This window comes from Thunnus albacares, chromosome 14 (genome assembly GCF_914725855.1).
Source record: "Thunnus albacares chromosome 14, fThuAlb1.1, whole genome shotgun sequence".
Taxonomy (NCBI): domain Eukaryota; kingdom Metazoa; phylum Chordata; class Actinopteri; order Scombriformes; family Scombridae; genus Thunnus; species Thunnus albacares.
In genome coordinates this window covers 11,206,966-11,220,307 of record NC_058119.1, presented here as the reverse complement: position 1 = coordinate 11,220,307, position 13,342 = coordinate 11,206,966, and the positions used below count along the sequence as shown (strand labels likewise).

The window sequence follows — 13,342 nt, the reverse complement described above, 5'->3', positions numbered from 1 at the left end:
CATGTCTTATTTTATAAGTCATTTTGAAGTGAAGCGGCAGAAAACCCTTCAATCTATGGATCTCCATCAAAACAGAAAATGGGCATGTGTTACTGGTGGGTTAGTTCAGAATGAAAGGCATTGTGGAGGAATTCTGCTCTACTTTTATTATGCAGGAAAAGGGGAGAGGTCGCCTTTGGATCATCTTTCATGTGGGATAAATGTTTGGAAAAAATCCAGAAATACGCTCTCACATAAGGGAAGCTGGATGGAGGTCCCGGCACTTCAGTGTCTGACTTTGAAGTGGCCTATAATCTGCAATTACAGGCCATAATAATGACACTTTTGTGCCCGATATAAATGTCATATACTGTATGATGCAGGCTTATTATCGGCTACAGCAGACAAGAAAACATGGCAGTAAAAAATGCATGTAGTAAGTTGCTCAGATGTAAAACTGTCAGTTAAGAGGAACCAGGGCTCCCTCGCTCTCCTGGGCCCTGCAGGGCTTTTCTCTTAAAGGACATGTTTTCCTGTTTGTCTTGTTCATTTTATTGGTGATTTCATAACTGTATATTTGCAGTTGTTGAAACCTAAATACTGTAGTTGAAGCCTAAAGCAGGTTCCTTTAAAGGAAAATGAGGTTTCAAACTCTGAAGCTCCTGTATTTTATCCAAACACCTATGAAGTGACACTTTCACTTCAGAGGAAGGCTTAATCAGTTTGGTCTCCAACAACTTGTAATGTCGACATGACAAACACATTGGCTTGTTTGTGGATTTTATGTTTTCATAGCCCTCTTAGTCACAAGCCTATTAATAACTAATGACTTGAGAGAAACCTCAAGGTTTGTATTTTCAACAACTGTGCTTCTTTCAAACTCTCCTTTCAGTATTTCAGTCTGTGTTTCATTATCATTCATCATCATTTTCCTCACAATAGCCCATTCAGTGTACAGTCTCTTAACCTACTCCCTCTTGAAACTGCAAGACAGCTCTAAAGAGAAACAGATTTTAACTGATGTAATAAAATCATAACATGTGCATTTTTATTGCCAAATTAAGACTTAAAATGAGAGATCAGGAAACAAACATTCTCCTGTATTCAATTAATATTTAATCTGAGTGAACACGCTTCCTGAGAAGGAAGAGAGAAGAAAACTGTTGGTATGAAAAGTTCAAGCTCAGTTCTTCGTGACACCCTTGAAAGAAAGACGAAAAAAAAAAAAGACGAGTCATATTATCCAGACACCACTCCACCTGCGGAATTATGAAATAACAGGAATCAGCCAAAACCCATCTGTACAAATAATCAAGGTCCACTGCAGGTGTCTGCAGTTTTATATAACAGAAGGACAGCTTGCCATCATAAGCACAATTATTCCAGGTTTCCAACCAACACACACACAAAAAAAAAAAGAAATAGAAAAATGGAGGGAAGTTTTAACAGTGACATTATAAACTGCTAGAAGTGATCAACTTGTGCTTGTGCTAACCACATAACTTATCTAGTGTGTCATAGTGTTGGGCTAGCCTGGACAGACAAGATCCTGTCATTACATTTACTCAAGTCAACACACATTAAGACAACAACAATGTCCCAACTCCAGACAACATTGAAAAAAAAAAAACACCAGGCCGGCCGTTTTCAAAGATAATAATGAAAAAACATACTAAGATATTAAGACTTTTTTTTTTAAAAGAACATGAATATTAAGGTGTCTGTGAAACCAACACAATGACTTTATCAGCAAAGAAAACAAACAAAGAAATAAGATGTTTAGCTAGGTATACTGTGAGATTGTTCGGGGTCCAAGTCAAGCGTATGTTGTAAACACACTTAGAGTAAACACGGGTGAACACACAACTTATAAGTACACTTTAGACACAAATAAATAATACAGTTTTAAAACTCCATATCAACATACAGTATATTGCTCCTTATTTCAAAAGACACCCCTCGACACACATACAGTAGATTCATAATAGACTGCCTACACTGACTACAAACCCCAACGCTTTACTGCTTCATTGAATTCAAATTGTACATATCACTTATTTATGCATCGCCCCTCTCACACTCATTCACACACCAATACTGAGATTATTGGAATACCAGATTAGGCCTCATACAAGAACTACATGTAGGCACAACTTTGATCTTGAAAGTGCATAGGAGCAAATGTTCTATTCAAAAATCTTAGTATTTTCATTTCTGTATTTTAATGCTTTGAACATGATTTTAATGCTGGTAACAAAAAAAAAAAAGTTTTCTTCGGACAGTCAAAATCATTTGAAAAATACATAGTGTATCCTGAATTCCATAACTTTTGTATTATTCTTTAGGAACTTCACATATATATAGATATATAAATAGATAGATAGAGAAATACGAAAAGAAAGATCCTGTTTGAAATTAATCAATAAACACTCTCTTTCTTCCCTGGAGATCTCCCCCGCAAAAAAACTTAAATCATTCCTGGTGTTAATTACTGCAGAAAAAAACCCCTTTAAATTATTTTCCTGTTCATAAATAAGCATCCTATTTCATTATCTCGTATCAAAAAGACACTTAACGTATATTTAAGAGTAGGTTCATGCATGAGACCCTCTGTTCTTAATTCTCTGATAAAATAAATTCAAGTGAACATAACAGAAATAAATATAGCACTTAATATAAAATGAAACATTCTCTTTGGAAAGAAAGGCTCAAAACTGATCAGATCGAGGAAACAGTGAACCGACGGCAGTTTTCCTCTAGTAGAATCTTTTGTTCTTGAGAAGTTGAGGAAATGAGCAGAGGTCCCCTTCAACTGTGGCCTGCACCACCCTGCGAAGGAGCAGCCATATCGGGAGGATCCCCTGAAAAAACTAAATGGCACTCCACCACCACCTGACTGGAAACCCTGGAGAAAACCTTGCTGCAGAGTCGGGGACGGCTGCTGTGTTGTCTCTCCATGTCAGCTGCTGGCTGGAAAGGTTTTACCTTATTCCAGCTTTGACATCTCATACTTGGTCGTCATGATTTCCTGGAAAATAATGTGCAATAATTAACTCTGCAATTTTGTTCCTGCTATTAAGTTTTAATTTTCACTTTCAGACAAAAAAAAAAACAATGTTACTGCCTGTTATTCTTTGTGTAAGGGGCTAAATTAGTCTATTTTTGATTTCAATGTAGTAGCAATGAAAATAAAGCCTGCCTTAAATACCCACAAACTTCATCCTTTCACTTTGCTCTGAAGTCACTCCAAAACTAGCCCACAACATCCTAAAGCAAGGCTTTTTCACTTACTGTTTATGGACAGTCTCATTCATCTCCACATGTCTAAACTAACCTGTCAGTGGTTAAATAAATAACATATTCTAGTTTTGTAGATTTCAAAGGTAATGTGATTCATACCTCATCTGAGTCAAGCAGGACCGGCAGAGCTCTACCGTGACAAAGAGGACCAAAAAGACCTTCTGTTAGAATCACACATTGCTGGTATGAAAAACTGCTTTCTAGATTAATAAATAAAAATTTCATATGATGCTTACACATCAGTAAGAGAACTAGGAATGTTATCCTCCACCCACTTCATGTCTTCATCCTGGACAGGTACAAAAAAAAAAAAAAAAAGAGGACAAAAAGAGTAAATACTGCCATCTGCTGAAATATGTGACACTTGTATGGCTGCATTTCCTAAACCTGAACAGTTATTCTCTATTATATGAGCCTAATATTAAATAAATCATGTTGAATTTAAATTTGTAATATAAAACTAGTGTTATTTCAAACCACATGTGCAGTTGTGTTACTGACTGGGTTTGTTTCTGCAGGCTTCACCGTGCCATTGGTCTCATTTTTAGAGGCTCTCAATTTTATGCCGTCAGCTGTGAATAAAAAAAAAAAAGAGATAAAAGAAAGACAAATAAATATAACAAGAGTATTTACACATGTTTGCAATGTTTTGATTAAAAGCAATTCTTCCATGATGTTACTGTACCAATGTTTGAAGAGGCAATAAATTCCTCAATCTCCTCATCGTCTGAGTCATCCATGAGAGGTGTGAAAGCATACCTGTGGGCATGGAAATAATGTGAGAAACAAAACACTGAGAGAAAAAAGAATAAAGATGTTCACTTCAGGTCATGTGAGTGAATTCAACAATGATAACGTAGTACTTGCCTTTGGTTGTTTGCAGATGGTCTCCATAAAAACATTATGACCAACAGAATAACGGAGAACAAGAACCTCCAGAAAGCATCTTCCACCCACAGCTCAATCCAATCCTTCACACAAAATAGGACATAAAATCAAGAAAACGTTTGACCGTCTACAGACAGCCATTATGTAATACAATAAATATACAAAAACCATACTCACAGACTGGCAAACCGCTAGTCGAAATTTTTTTGTTGTCCAAGCCATGAAAATGATGGAAGCTGAGGGAGAAAAGACACACAAATTATCTTATGTTCTCTAGCGATACTGTAGCATTGTGTGTTATTTTTTAACAGGTGTTATACTGAAGGAAAATACACCAGTACTACCACAGGTCATATATTCTAATCTAACTGTAAGTGTAGTTGTGCTACTTACCAATGACAGCAAATATTAATGTGTTTGTAAAGTGCCTGTAGAGAGACAACTTGACAGGGTTTCTCCTCAGCTTCAGAGTCTTGATGGTTTGTGCCAGACTCACAAAAATGTTTGTGGCAGTCAAGGTAAACACATGACAGACATCACACTGAAACTATATTACAAAATAACCAATGGGAGCCTATAACAGCTACAAGTTTATATATACGCTGTAGATAATAACCACATTTTGCATTATTCCTTACAATTATACAATTTTATACAATCAAACTTATTAGATACACCTGCTTGTTTATACCAACAACTCTTCTCCCGGAGTCATGAATAAAACAAACATAAAGCAGTCAGCTCACTTGCTCGTTCTGGCTTAACATCAGAATGATGAAAAATATCTTATCTGTGTTATTTTTGAATAAGGTATTAATACAGCTAATATCTGAAACAGCCAAACCTGGACTATCCACTACCAGTCTACCCATCCTAACTAGGTGTACCTAATAATCTGAACAACTGAAATATGTATTCAATATCTTTTGATGTCACTCGTTCCCTGTTTTTATTTGGATTTTACTGGCTGATTCAGTATGTTGCTCAAGGACAGCAGTTGAAATATAACCACTTGGCTAATATTGTCATTTTACAGTGATGTTGATCAATGCACATTGTGTCAGTAACAATAACAATAAAATAAAAACACTGATGTACTCAAACACAAATTGTTTGATTATGTCAAAGTGGCACCTAGGGGTGGGCAATATGACAACATGTCTCTACTGAAGGAAGGAATTTCTGTCTGTATGTCCTTTGCGTATCTCTTGAATTGTTTATCCAGTCGACTCCACACTTCGTGGGTGCATTGCTGGAGAACAAAGGGAGTGCAGTGTTGAATTTAGTGCAATTTGGACACGCGACGCGTTTAATATTAATAAACTTTGAATAAACCAGCGATCAGCGAGCCGCTCCGCTCTGTGCAGGGGCAGGGCGGAGCTTCAGGACTCTGCTGACTTGACTCCAGCATGTCAGGGAGAGAGCAAAGACGAGGCGTGACGCGAGTCAGAGAAAAGTGCTCTAAAAACAGAAAGTAAACAGCGAAAATAGAGCTTTTAATCAAAAATGGATACTCCTACCCCGTGTCTGGACAGAAAGCATAGCGTGAGCAGCATGTTTAGCAGATCAGCAGCAGTAAGTGACTAAACGGGAGGTGTTCGGGTACTTTGCTGAGCATAGGTCACCTGCATTTCGGAGGCACTCAGAGCCCAATACACAATGACTGTAGTTACGCCCGTAAAACAAAGGAAATACTTCGATTATTACGTTTATTACATTATTTTATTTTTTAATGCAGCCCTTCTTTTACTTGAAATGAGAAAAGAACATTTATTTACTATCAGAGGACTTATTATTCTGTGTATAATAGAATGTTGTTGGTGTATCTACTCATTCGCACCTCACATCAACTGTATTAATTTTTCTTTGCGTTGAAGTAGCGGCCGGAGGCCGAACAATCAGCCTATTACAAACCGGCATGTTTTGAACAGACACTGCACTAGTATACTGTAATTGTCACAGAATTTGCTATTCTGTTTATATTGTGGTAACTACCCCTTTAACATCTCTGGGTGTATAGGGTCATTTTTTACAATGTGGCAAATAAACTATCAGGAAAGCTTCAGAGCAATATTGCATTTTTTTAAATGATTTTTGCATGAACTGTGAAGTTCATGTAACTGTCTTTCAGTATTTTGATTTCTAATCTAATTAGGTTGATTAGCCACCTAATTCATTTATTTTAATTTCTCAATAGATGCTCCTGAAAATGGAATACATCATGACATATATTGATATAAAATCAAATATTTTGTGAGAGAAGATTTCAGCCATATCACCCCCTAGTGGCAACCATGTACATATCATCTTTAAACAAGAGCACTTGTAAAGGGTGTTGGGTGGGCATGCAAATCAATCACTTATGCCAATTCAGACCAAGACAGTCAATCAGTGGCAACACAGTAAAATATTATTGATTGGACAAGAAAAGAAGCAGTGATGAATGAGGAGTTTAAGAGTAGTTAAATCAAAACCAGAAAAAATAGTGGTTAAAATTTCTGTAGGGGACTAATGATTAATGCTTGGTTGTGTCTTTCGCTGCTTATTTTCTAGGGGAAAATGAGGAAGTGTGAGATATGTTAAGCACTGATTTCCCGAGGAAATTGGGAAATCCCAGATTGATCTCTCTTGGTCTAATTTGGGCTCATGTGAAAGAGGTGAGGAGCAGGGGGGAACCATATAGGGAAAGGCTGTAGGTGCACAAAAGGATATCCACCAGCAGAGAGAGGAGTCAAGCAGAGCCAGGGGAATGTTGGCCAGCTGGGCCAAGTCAGAGTCTTTTGCCTAGAAGTAAGGACAGAGCAGGACCAGAGGACACAAGGACGAGGATAAAAATGTGGGAGGGGGGGGGGGGAATCACAGACAGGACGAGATAAAAAGGCAAGAATGCAAGTGATACAGAACCATTCACCAAAGTGCATAGAAAAAAAATAAACAAATTATCAACCCAAAAAGGCAAGAACACTCAAAATCATTGGAGCTCAATTAATAGGTAAAATAGGTCCGGTTTGTTGTGTTGAGAATAGAATAACTTTCTGGGAGGTACAGTGATGAGGAGTACACTGGAAGGATATGAACCAGATGCAGCAGGACTCAAACACAGCCAGAACAATTGCTGTAATGAGAGCTGGGCCATTGTCCCGACCCTTCAGTATGTGAAAAATACAAATCCTGATGTCAGTTTTACTTTAAAAAAATACGACAAATGGACTACAAACTACAGGTAATACCACTAATTAAAGTTATTTTTGATATCAGGTTAAAAACAATCAAGCAGTAGGGAAACAATAAGTTGATTATTTGATCTTTAGAAAATAAATGAAGGACAGTTTTGATCATCAAAATGTCATTTAAGTAAAAACACTGGCTGCTTGTTTATATACTGTATGTAATATCTACATTTTTAACAGTTGATTGAATAAAACATGCAATTATAATTCATCACTTTCTGCCCTGTTAACTTGAGATGGCCACTTGTTATTAGTGTTGACATTTTTGTAGATTAATAAAAGAGAAAAAAAAAAAATGATAGGAGAACACTTCTCACCCCAGTGATCCTCAGAATGCCTTCAATGCTAGCAAAAGCAAAGTAGAGAATACCGAGCCCCACCACTCTGTGCATTACTGTCCCCAGTCGAGGCCTTGAGGGAAAGAGACGTGAAAAAAGTTCATTGCCTGATTTTGATTGTACAATAATTTCCATTTGACAAACAACAAAAATGTTGACATACTTTACAATGCCATAACCAAGGCTGACGATGATGACAAGCAATCGAGCCAAAGTTCTCTTGAGGGCAGAGACCAGCTCGGCAAAGATCAGCAGGCCTGGAGCTAAAGGCAACAGGAACAGAAACATAACAATTACCATCTCACGAGGCAGGTAAAAACTGCTCTGTGATGATCTGTAGACACTCACAGGCAGCGCCAACAGCGTTGGTGTTTTCATATTCGGCGCAGAAGACGGCCTTCTCCACCATCCCCAAGAATATAACCCCTGCTATCCAGAACTGGATCCTCAGCAGATCCTTCCAGTAACAGGCTGCCCAGATAAACCACAGCATGGCGTACAGGATGTACACTATGCACATCACCATGTAGAACTACAAACAGACAACGAGGGATTAGTCTACAAACACATCACACATGGGAGCAATTGCACTTCATTAGGTGGAGACCAAATTCCAGAGAAATGGACAGTTCAATAAATCTTGTTTTTTTCTGACTTCTCATTCAGTTTCAGTGTGATCTGCTTATGGTTTGGATCAGTCTGCTGTAGTTCACTTCAGTATAGTGAAGCTCAAAGGCATTTGGTTTTCAGAAGTAGCAGTAACTTCTCTTTTCAAATAATATGGTTACAGATGGCTTTTTGTCTTTTTGTGCAGTGATGGTTGGTGGGAACATTTTGTAGAGATCAGTTCTCCACTCAATTGTTCACAATGCAGTCTGTTTTATCATCATCATCATCATCGTCAGATGTTGCTGTAGAGTTTTTAAAATTGAATCCACTCAGTTACATGAATTGGATTATATTGGGTAGGCTTTGTGTTTGATTGTGTTTTGGGGTGAACTGTTCCTCTGAGGTGGACAAATCCTTTAACTTTGTATTGTCGAGTTTAAATATTTATAAAACACATACACAAACCCAAAGAAGTAAAATACAACCGTCTGTTGATCCAGGACAGGATCATGGGCATGATTACAGCATGATTACAGCATGACTACAAATGAGTAATTAATGTTTTACAAACATAAATCACAAAAATTGATTCCATAGTTATCTACTTACAATCATGAGAGGGTAATCTGTGATAGAAATGTAGCCGTGGTCGCCTTTCATCACCACATCAACTGTAAAAACAAAATCTAGACATTAGGCAAATGAAGCACAACAATGTGTTAGGAGCAGCTGAGCAGGTGAACCCAAATGCAAGAGACATTAGGCACAGGAACTGAAGAATTCTCTTTATTTAGACTCTGGGGTGCAGGCAAATGCAAAACTGAACAGGATAACACAAAACTGAACAACACAGAACAAAGGATCCAACAAGACTGAACTGAAACACAGGACTGAAATACTAACTGAACTAATGAGGAGATGAGGCGCAAGTGGGGAGATGGGCGGAGAAACCCAAGTGAGGGGAATGAGGAGATGAAACAGGAGAACGGGAAAGAAGCTGATTGGCTGGAGAAAACACCGGGAAAAGGGCAGGGCTAACGAGACCGATGCAGGGCAGGAGTGGAAGGAAAAGCAGGCAGGGGACACAGGAGAAAAACACAGAGCAAACAGAAACTAAAAGCCCAGAAAACATGATAAGTAGGCCCAAGAAAACTTGAAATGCCAGCAGGCCAAATGTAAACAAAAACACTTTGTGCTACAGAGCTAAGTGGGCTGCAAGATATAGATCTGAGAGACATGTAACCCTAAAAGTCCTAAACATAGATCTGTTCCATGACCCAAAAGCTGATACATAACCACTTGGGAGTGTGAAAAGAATGATAAGCACCAGTGTTTCCCCTAGAATTTTTTTCTAGCCCAGTGGTACGCACCGAAAAAACCCTTTAGAGACGAGGCGTCAAGAGTTTCACAGGCAACGACACAGAGATTGACTCATGTTTCAGAACAGTGCTGCACAGAGGTACCCAAATGCAAATGATTATTGATTTCCGAATGAATGGATATTTGGTGTTATTTTTGGCATTAAAGAAAAGATTTTTTTGGCCCGGTGGGGCTTCTCATTGACCTGGTGGCCCACCAGGCCTGTACAATTATAGGAGCAACACTGAGCACTGAACCTGGCAGCTCAGGTGAAGCTATTAAACAGGTGAAGGCAAAAGTATTTCAGATTTCACTTCAGTTCTGTTTGCTCTTCCAATTGAGCATCTGTATTACGAACTAGGCAGTAAAATGTCTGGACAAAGGTTCAATGCAACAAGCAACAGTATTTCAAGTGGTCCTTCAATATAATCTGCAACATATCTTATCCGTCTTTAACAAACAGGGAAAATGTCTGAAGGCATCTGGTGGACTGATGGAGGGACATAGAGCCAGACTGGGACAGAATCATGACACAATGTTTTCCAACACATCAAGAATTTGTGGCGGTGGAAAGTTTTGAAATCTGACACTTCAGTGTCGGCTGCAAAACAGCCAGCCTTAAGAAGCCAGCCTCTATTTACGGTAGGTATTTTTCTGATATGATTGCACATGAATGCAGCATGCAGAGTAAAATAATATAGGGTGATAATGTTCCTCTATGCAGTCACACATCATATTAGTTGTTCCTGAAAAGAAATCTCACCTGTTAAATTCCAGTTGGCATCTGATTTATTTGAAACTATCTTAACAACCAGCAGGTAAGGCCCGTCCTTCCAGGTGGTGGCTATGACATTGTCTCTGATATTCACGCTGCTGTTCTTGCTGCTGCTGCTGTCATACTCCTCAGTGATCCACCGGTTCTCATTTTCATCCTGCAGTATTACAAAGATATCGCAGGGTTAACAAAACGGACACACTGATGTCATCTACCAGCTATGTCACTTCTAAAATCTTTTAAGACTGTGTATGTGTAAACTATTTAAAGAAACAACATTAACAAAACTATATATCAGTTTAAGACACTGAATATTGGCTGATTATGTTTGTTCTGTTACGTTTCTAGAAGATTTTTTTCTTAAATCTTTGATAAGACTTTATTGATCCCCAATGGGAAATTCACAACTTATATTATTCTATTAAACTTACCAGCACTTCACCCGCCACAGGTGGACTAACCGGACGTGATTCTGCCTTTGTTTTCTGAAAAAAATATGGATGTAGAGAGATAATAAATATCACTATACCAAACTTGTGATTGTGCTGAGGAGAGTAATGTAACAAACCTACTTTTAGCATAGGGAAGGAGCGCAGTCCATTGTTACATGTTATAGGCTGGTGTCTGTGTTCAATGTACTCTCCTTCCCCGAGGGGATTTGGATCGAGGCTCTCCCCACGACTCAGCTGTGTTTTGTCATACATTTCCTACAGACAATGACAATCACAATTGAGCATATCTCACTTCTCAAGTATCAAGCATGAAAAAACAGACTGTTTGATTATTAGTGTTATATTATAGCTTATATACTTACTTCAATATTATTGAATTCATTGTGACAGCGGTAGTATTTTAAATACCACTGAATGGTGAAGGTCACTTCCTCAGGACAGCCAAAATCCACAACTGGAAGATGAACACACAAGAGTCAAAAAGGTGTACATTATTTTTGATAGGTCAGGAGTGTGTCTTCCATGTCTTACCGTTCAATTCAATATCAGTGTCTTTATACATGGATTTCTTTAACAGCAGCAATCTTGAGGTCTGTGGAATAATAAAAACATTTATGAGCTAGGGTGTAATCAAGGATTATTTTTCTTATCAATATCAAATTAGTTATCAATATGTAATTAGTTTGGTGGACTGATTAATCATTTAAGCAGGACAGTGTCTGTGTCTACATTTTCTGCCTGTGTTCATGTGGTGGGGAAAAGACCTGTGTGTCCAGTGATTTGAAACTTTAATATTGTCCATAGATGTGTGTGCGTGTGTTTATCTATATGTGTTGTGTAATAAACTGGTGACTTCTCCTCTTCTGCAACTAGATACAGAGACAGACGCAACAACAGACGGAAACCAAAACTTCTCAACACTTGAATTATTGATCAAGTCTTTCTAGTTCCCCTTGCATTAAGTCTGGAAACAGTGCCTTAATCCTGATAAACAGGAAAATGTGCACCACTGTTAAAATGGACTGTGGGCCAAGGTCTGGTCAGGGTGTGTTTTCATTAATTACAACAATGATGTATAGGTTAGCAGGTTAGTAGTAAAGAACATAATTAAGCAGTTAAAGTAAACCTGGACACACAGGTCAAACTGGTGAAGTGTGCAGTGTCAGAGAGGATGGTCGTAGAGTTAGACCCAATGTTACAAATGAGGCTTTCTCCCAGGAGCTCAGCTAAACAACAAAGCTTTTGTAGACAGCTGTCCAACTTAAGCTAAAGCCTGCTAGTTAGCCAATTGCTAACTTTAAGCTTAAAAAGGCAACAGGCGAATTAGCAAACAGCTGCTCTTTCGGTAGACACACCTTATTTTAATTTATAAAGGACTACAGCAAATGCACAGTGAATATGGCTTTACGATTATTGCCAGATTAGACGACTGTCACCACACTCACAGCTGATAGCAAGCTAGCATAACAAGGCTAATATAGCTAACGCGAGCTAACCGGTATCTTCCAAGTAGATACTCACATTTACAACAGTGACTATCCAATGCCCCGGCTCTGGTGCTGCACCAACCGCATTTATGGTACTGAGGAAAAGTACAAAAAGGACTGTCCATGGATAGAAAACTCCTCTGACCGGACAGCTCCACGTCCTCATCCTCCCTGCGGCAGCCATGATCGTTTTGGGCTTGAACACTCAGCTGCAGGAGGCGCCGTGAAGGCAACAGCTGGAGGAGCAACGTCAAACCTTTACCTGTGTCACCTGTTTCAACCCGGTGTTTGACAGCTTTATTTTTTTATTACAAAAGAACAAAGTCTCCGTCTGACATGCCTGTAAGATCTTCGGGTTCACTGTCGGTCATCATTCATCTCACTGACAGCCTTGTTGAAAAGCCCACATTGCAGGCAGAAAGGGGAACTAGTGGGTGAATAGTTCATGTTCCTTATCATCTTAACTTCAAACTGTTTAAGTGAGTTTGAGGAGGACATTGAATCACTTCCTCTTACCTTACAAGAAGTTTGTATATGAATTAAAGTTTTTAGTGTACCGACATTTACCTGAATATTTCAATTCTGTGACAGTTTTACTCAATTTCAGAGGACAATGTGGTGCTTTAGACTCCACAAAATACTTGTATCTACTTATAACTACTCATCTTCTGCTTACTGGTACATTACATACCTGTAAATTACATACCATTAATCTATGCAATTCCATATACATTTATATATTTTAATACCAATACAAGATATTTCACAGTATCTACTAGAACTGCACTATACACAGCATATAACCAGGCAATATCATTGAATATTTTTGGAGTTAGACTAAGGTCCTGTTTTTTTGTTCAGTCTAAAGTTAACATATTACTAAGTTTTTTTTCTTTCAATTTATTTTTTGTCTACCTCTTTGACT

The 13,342-nt window shown here is 38.3% G+C and overlaps 1 protein-coding gene across 2 annotated transcripts; it reads right to left on the bottom strand.

Moving 5' to 3' along the window:
* Positions 1-1,075: 1,075 nt before the first annotated feature.
* Positions 1,076-12,839, bottom strand: tmem87b (transmembrane protein 87B). 2 transcript variants are annotated; one of them, XM_044373251.1, is made up of 19 exons: positions 12,452-12,839; positions 11,462-11,522; positions 11,293-11,384; positions 11,051-11,185; positions 10,910-10,963; positions 10,467-10,635; positions 8,954-9,015; positions 8,084-8,267; positions 7,899-7,998; positions 7,715-7,808; positions 7,242-7,313; positions 4,561-4,669; positions 4,345-4,403; positions 4,147-4,250; positions 3,965-4,038; positions 3,781-3,851; positions 3,516-3,568; positions 3,379-3,409; positions 1,076-3,007 (listed from the first exon to the last, which is right to left on the bottom strand). In XM_044373251.1, the coding sequence occupies exons 1-19, from the start codon at positions 12,599-12,601 to the stop codon at positions 2,966-2,968; spliced, it is 1,716 nt and encodes a 571-aa protein (XP_044229186.1). In that variant the 5' UTR covers positions 12,602-12,839; the 3' UTR covers positions 1,076-2,965. The 2 variants fall into 2 exon arrangements, with proteins under 2 accessions (XP_044229186.1, XP_044229184.1); XM_044373249.1 differs by lacking the exon at positions 7,242-7,313 and adding an exon at positions 6,880-6,951 and having other exon boundaries at positions 12,452-12,838.
* Positions 12,840-13,342: the final 503 nt, after the last annotated feature.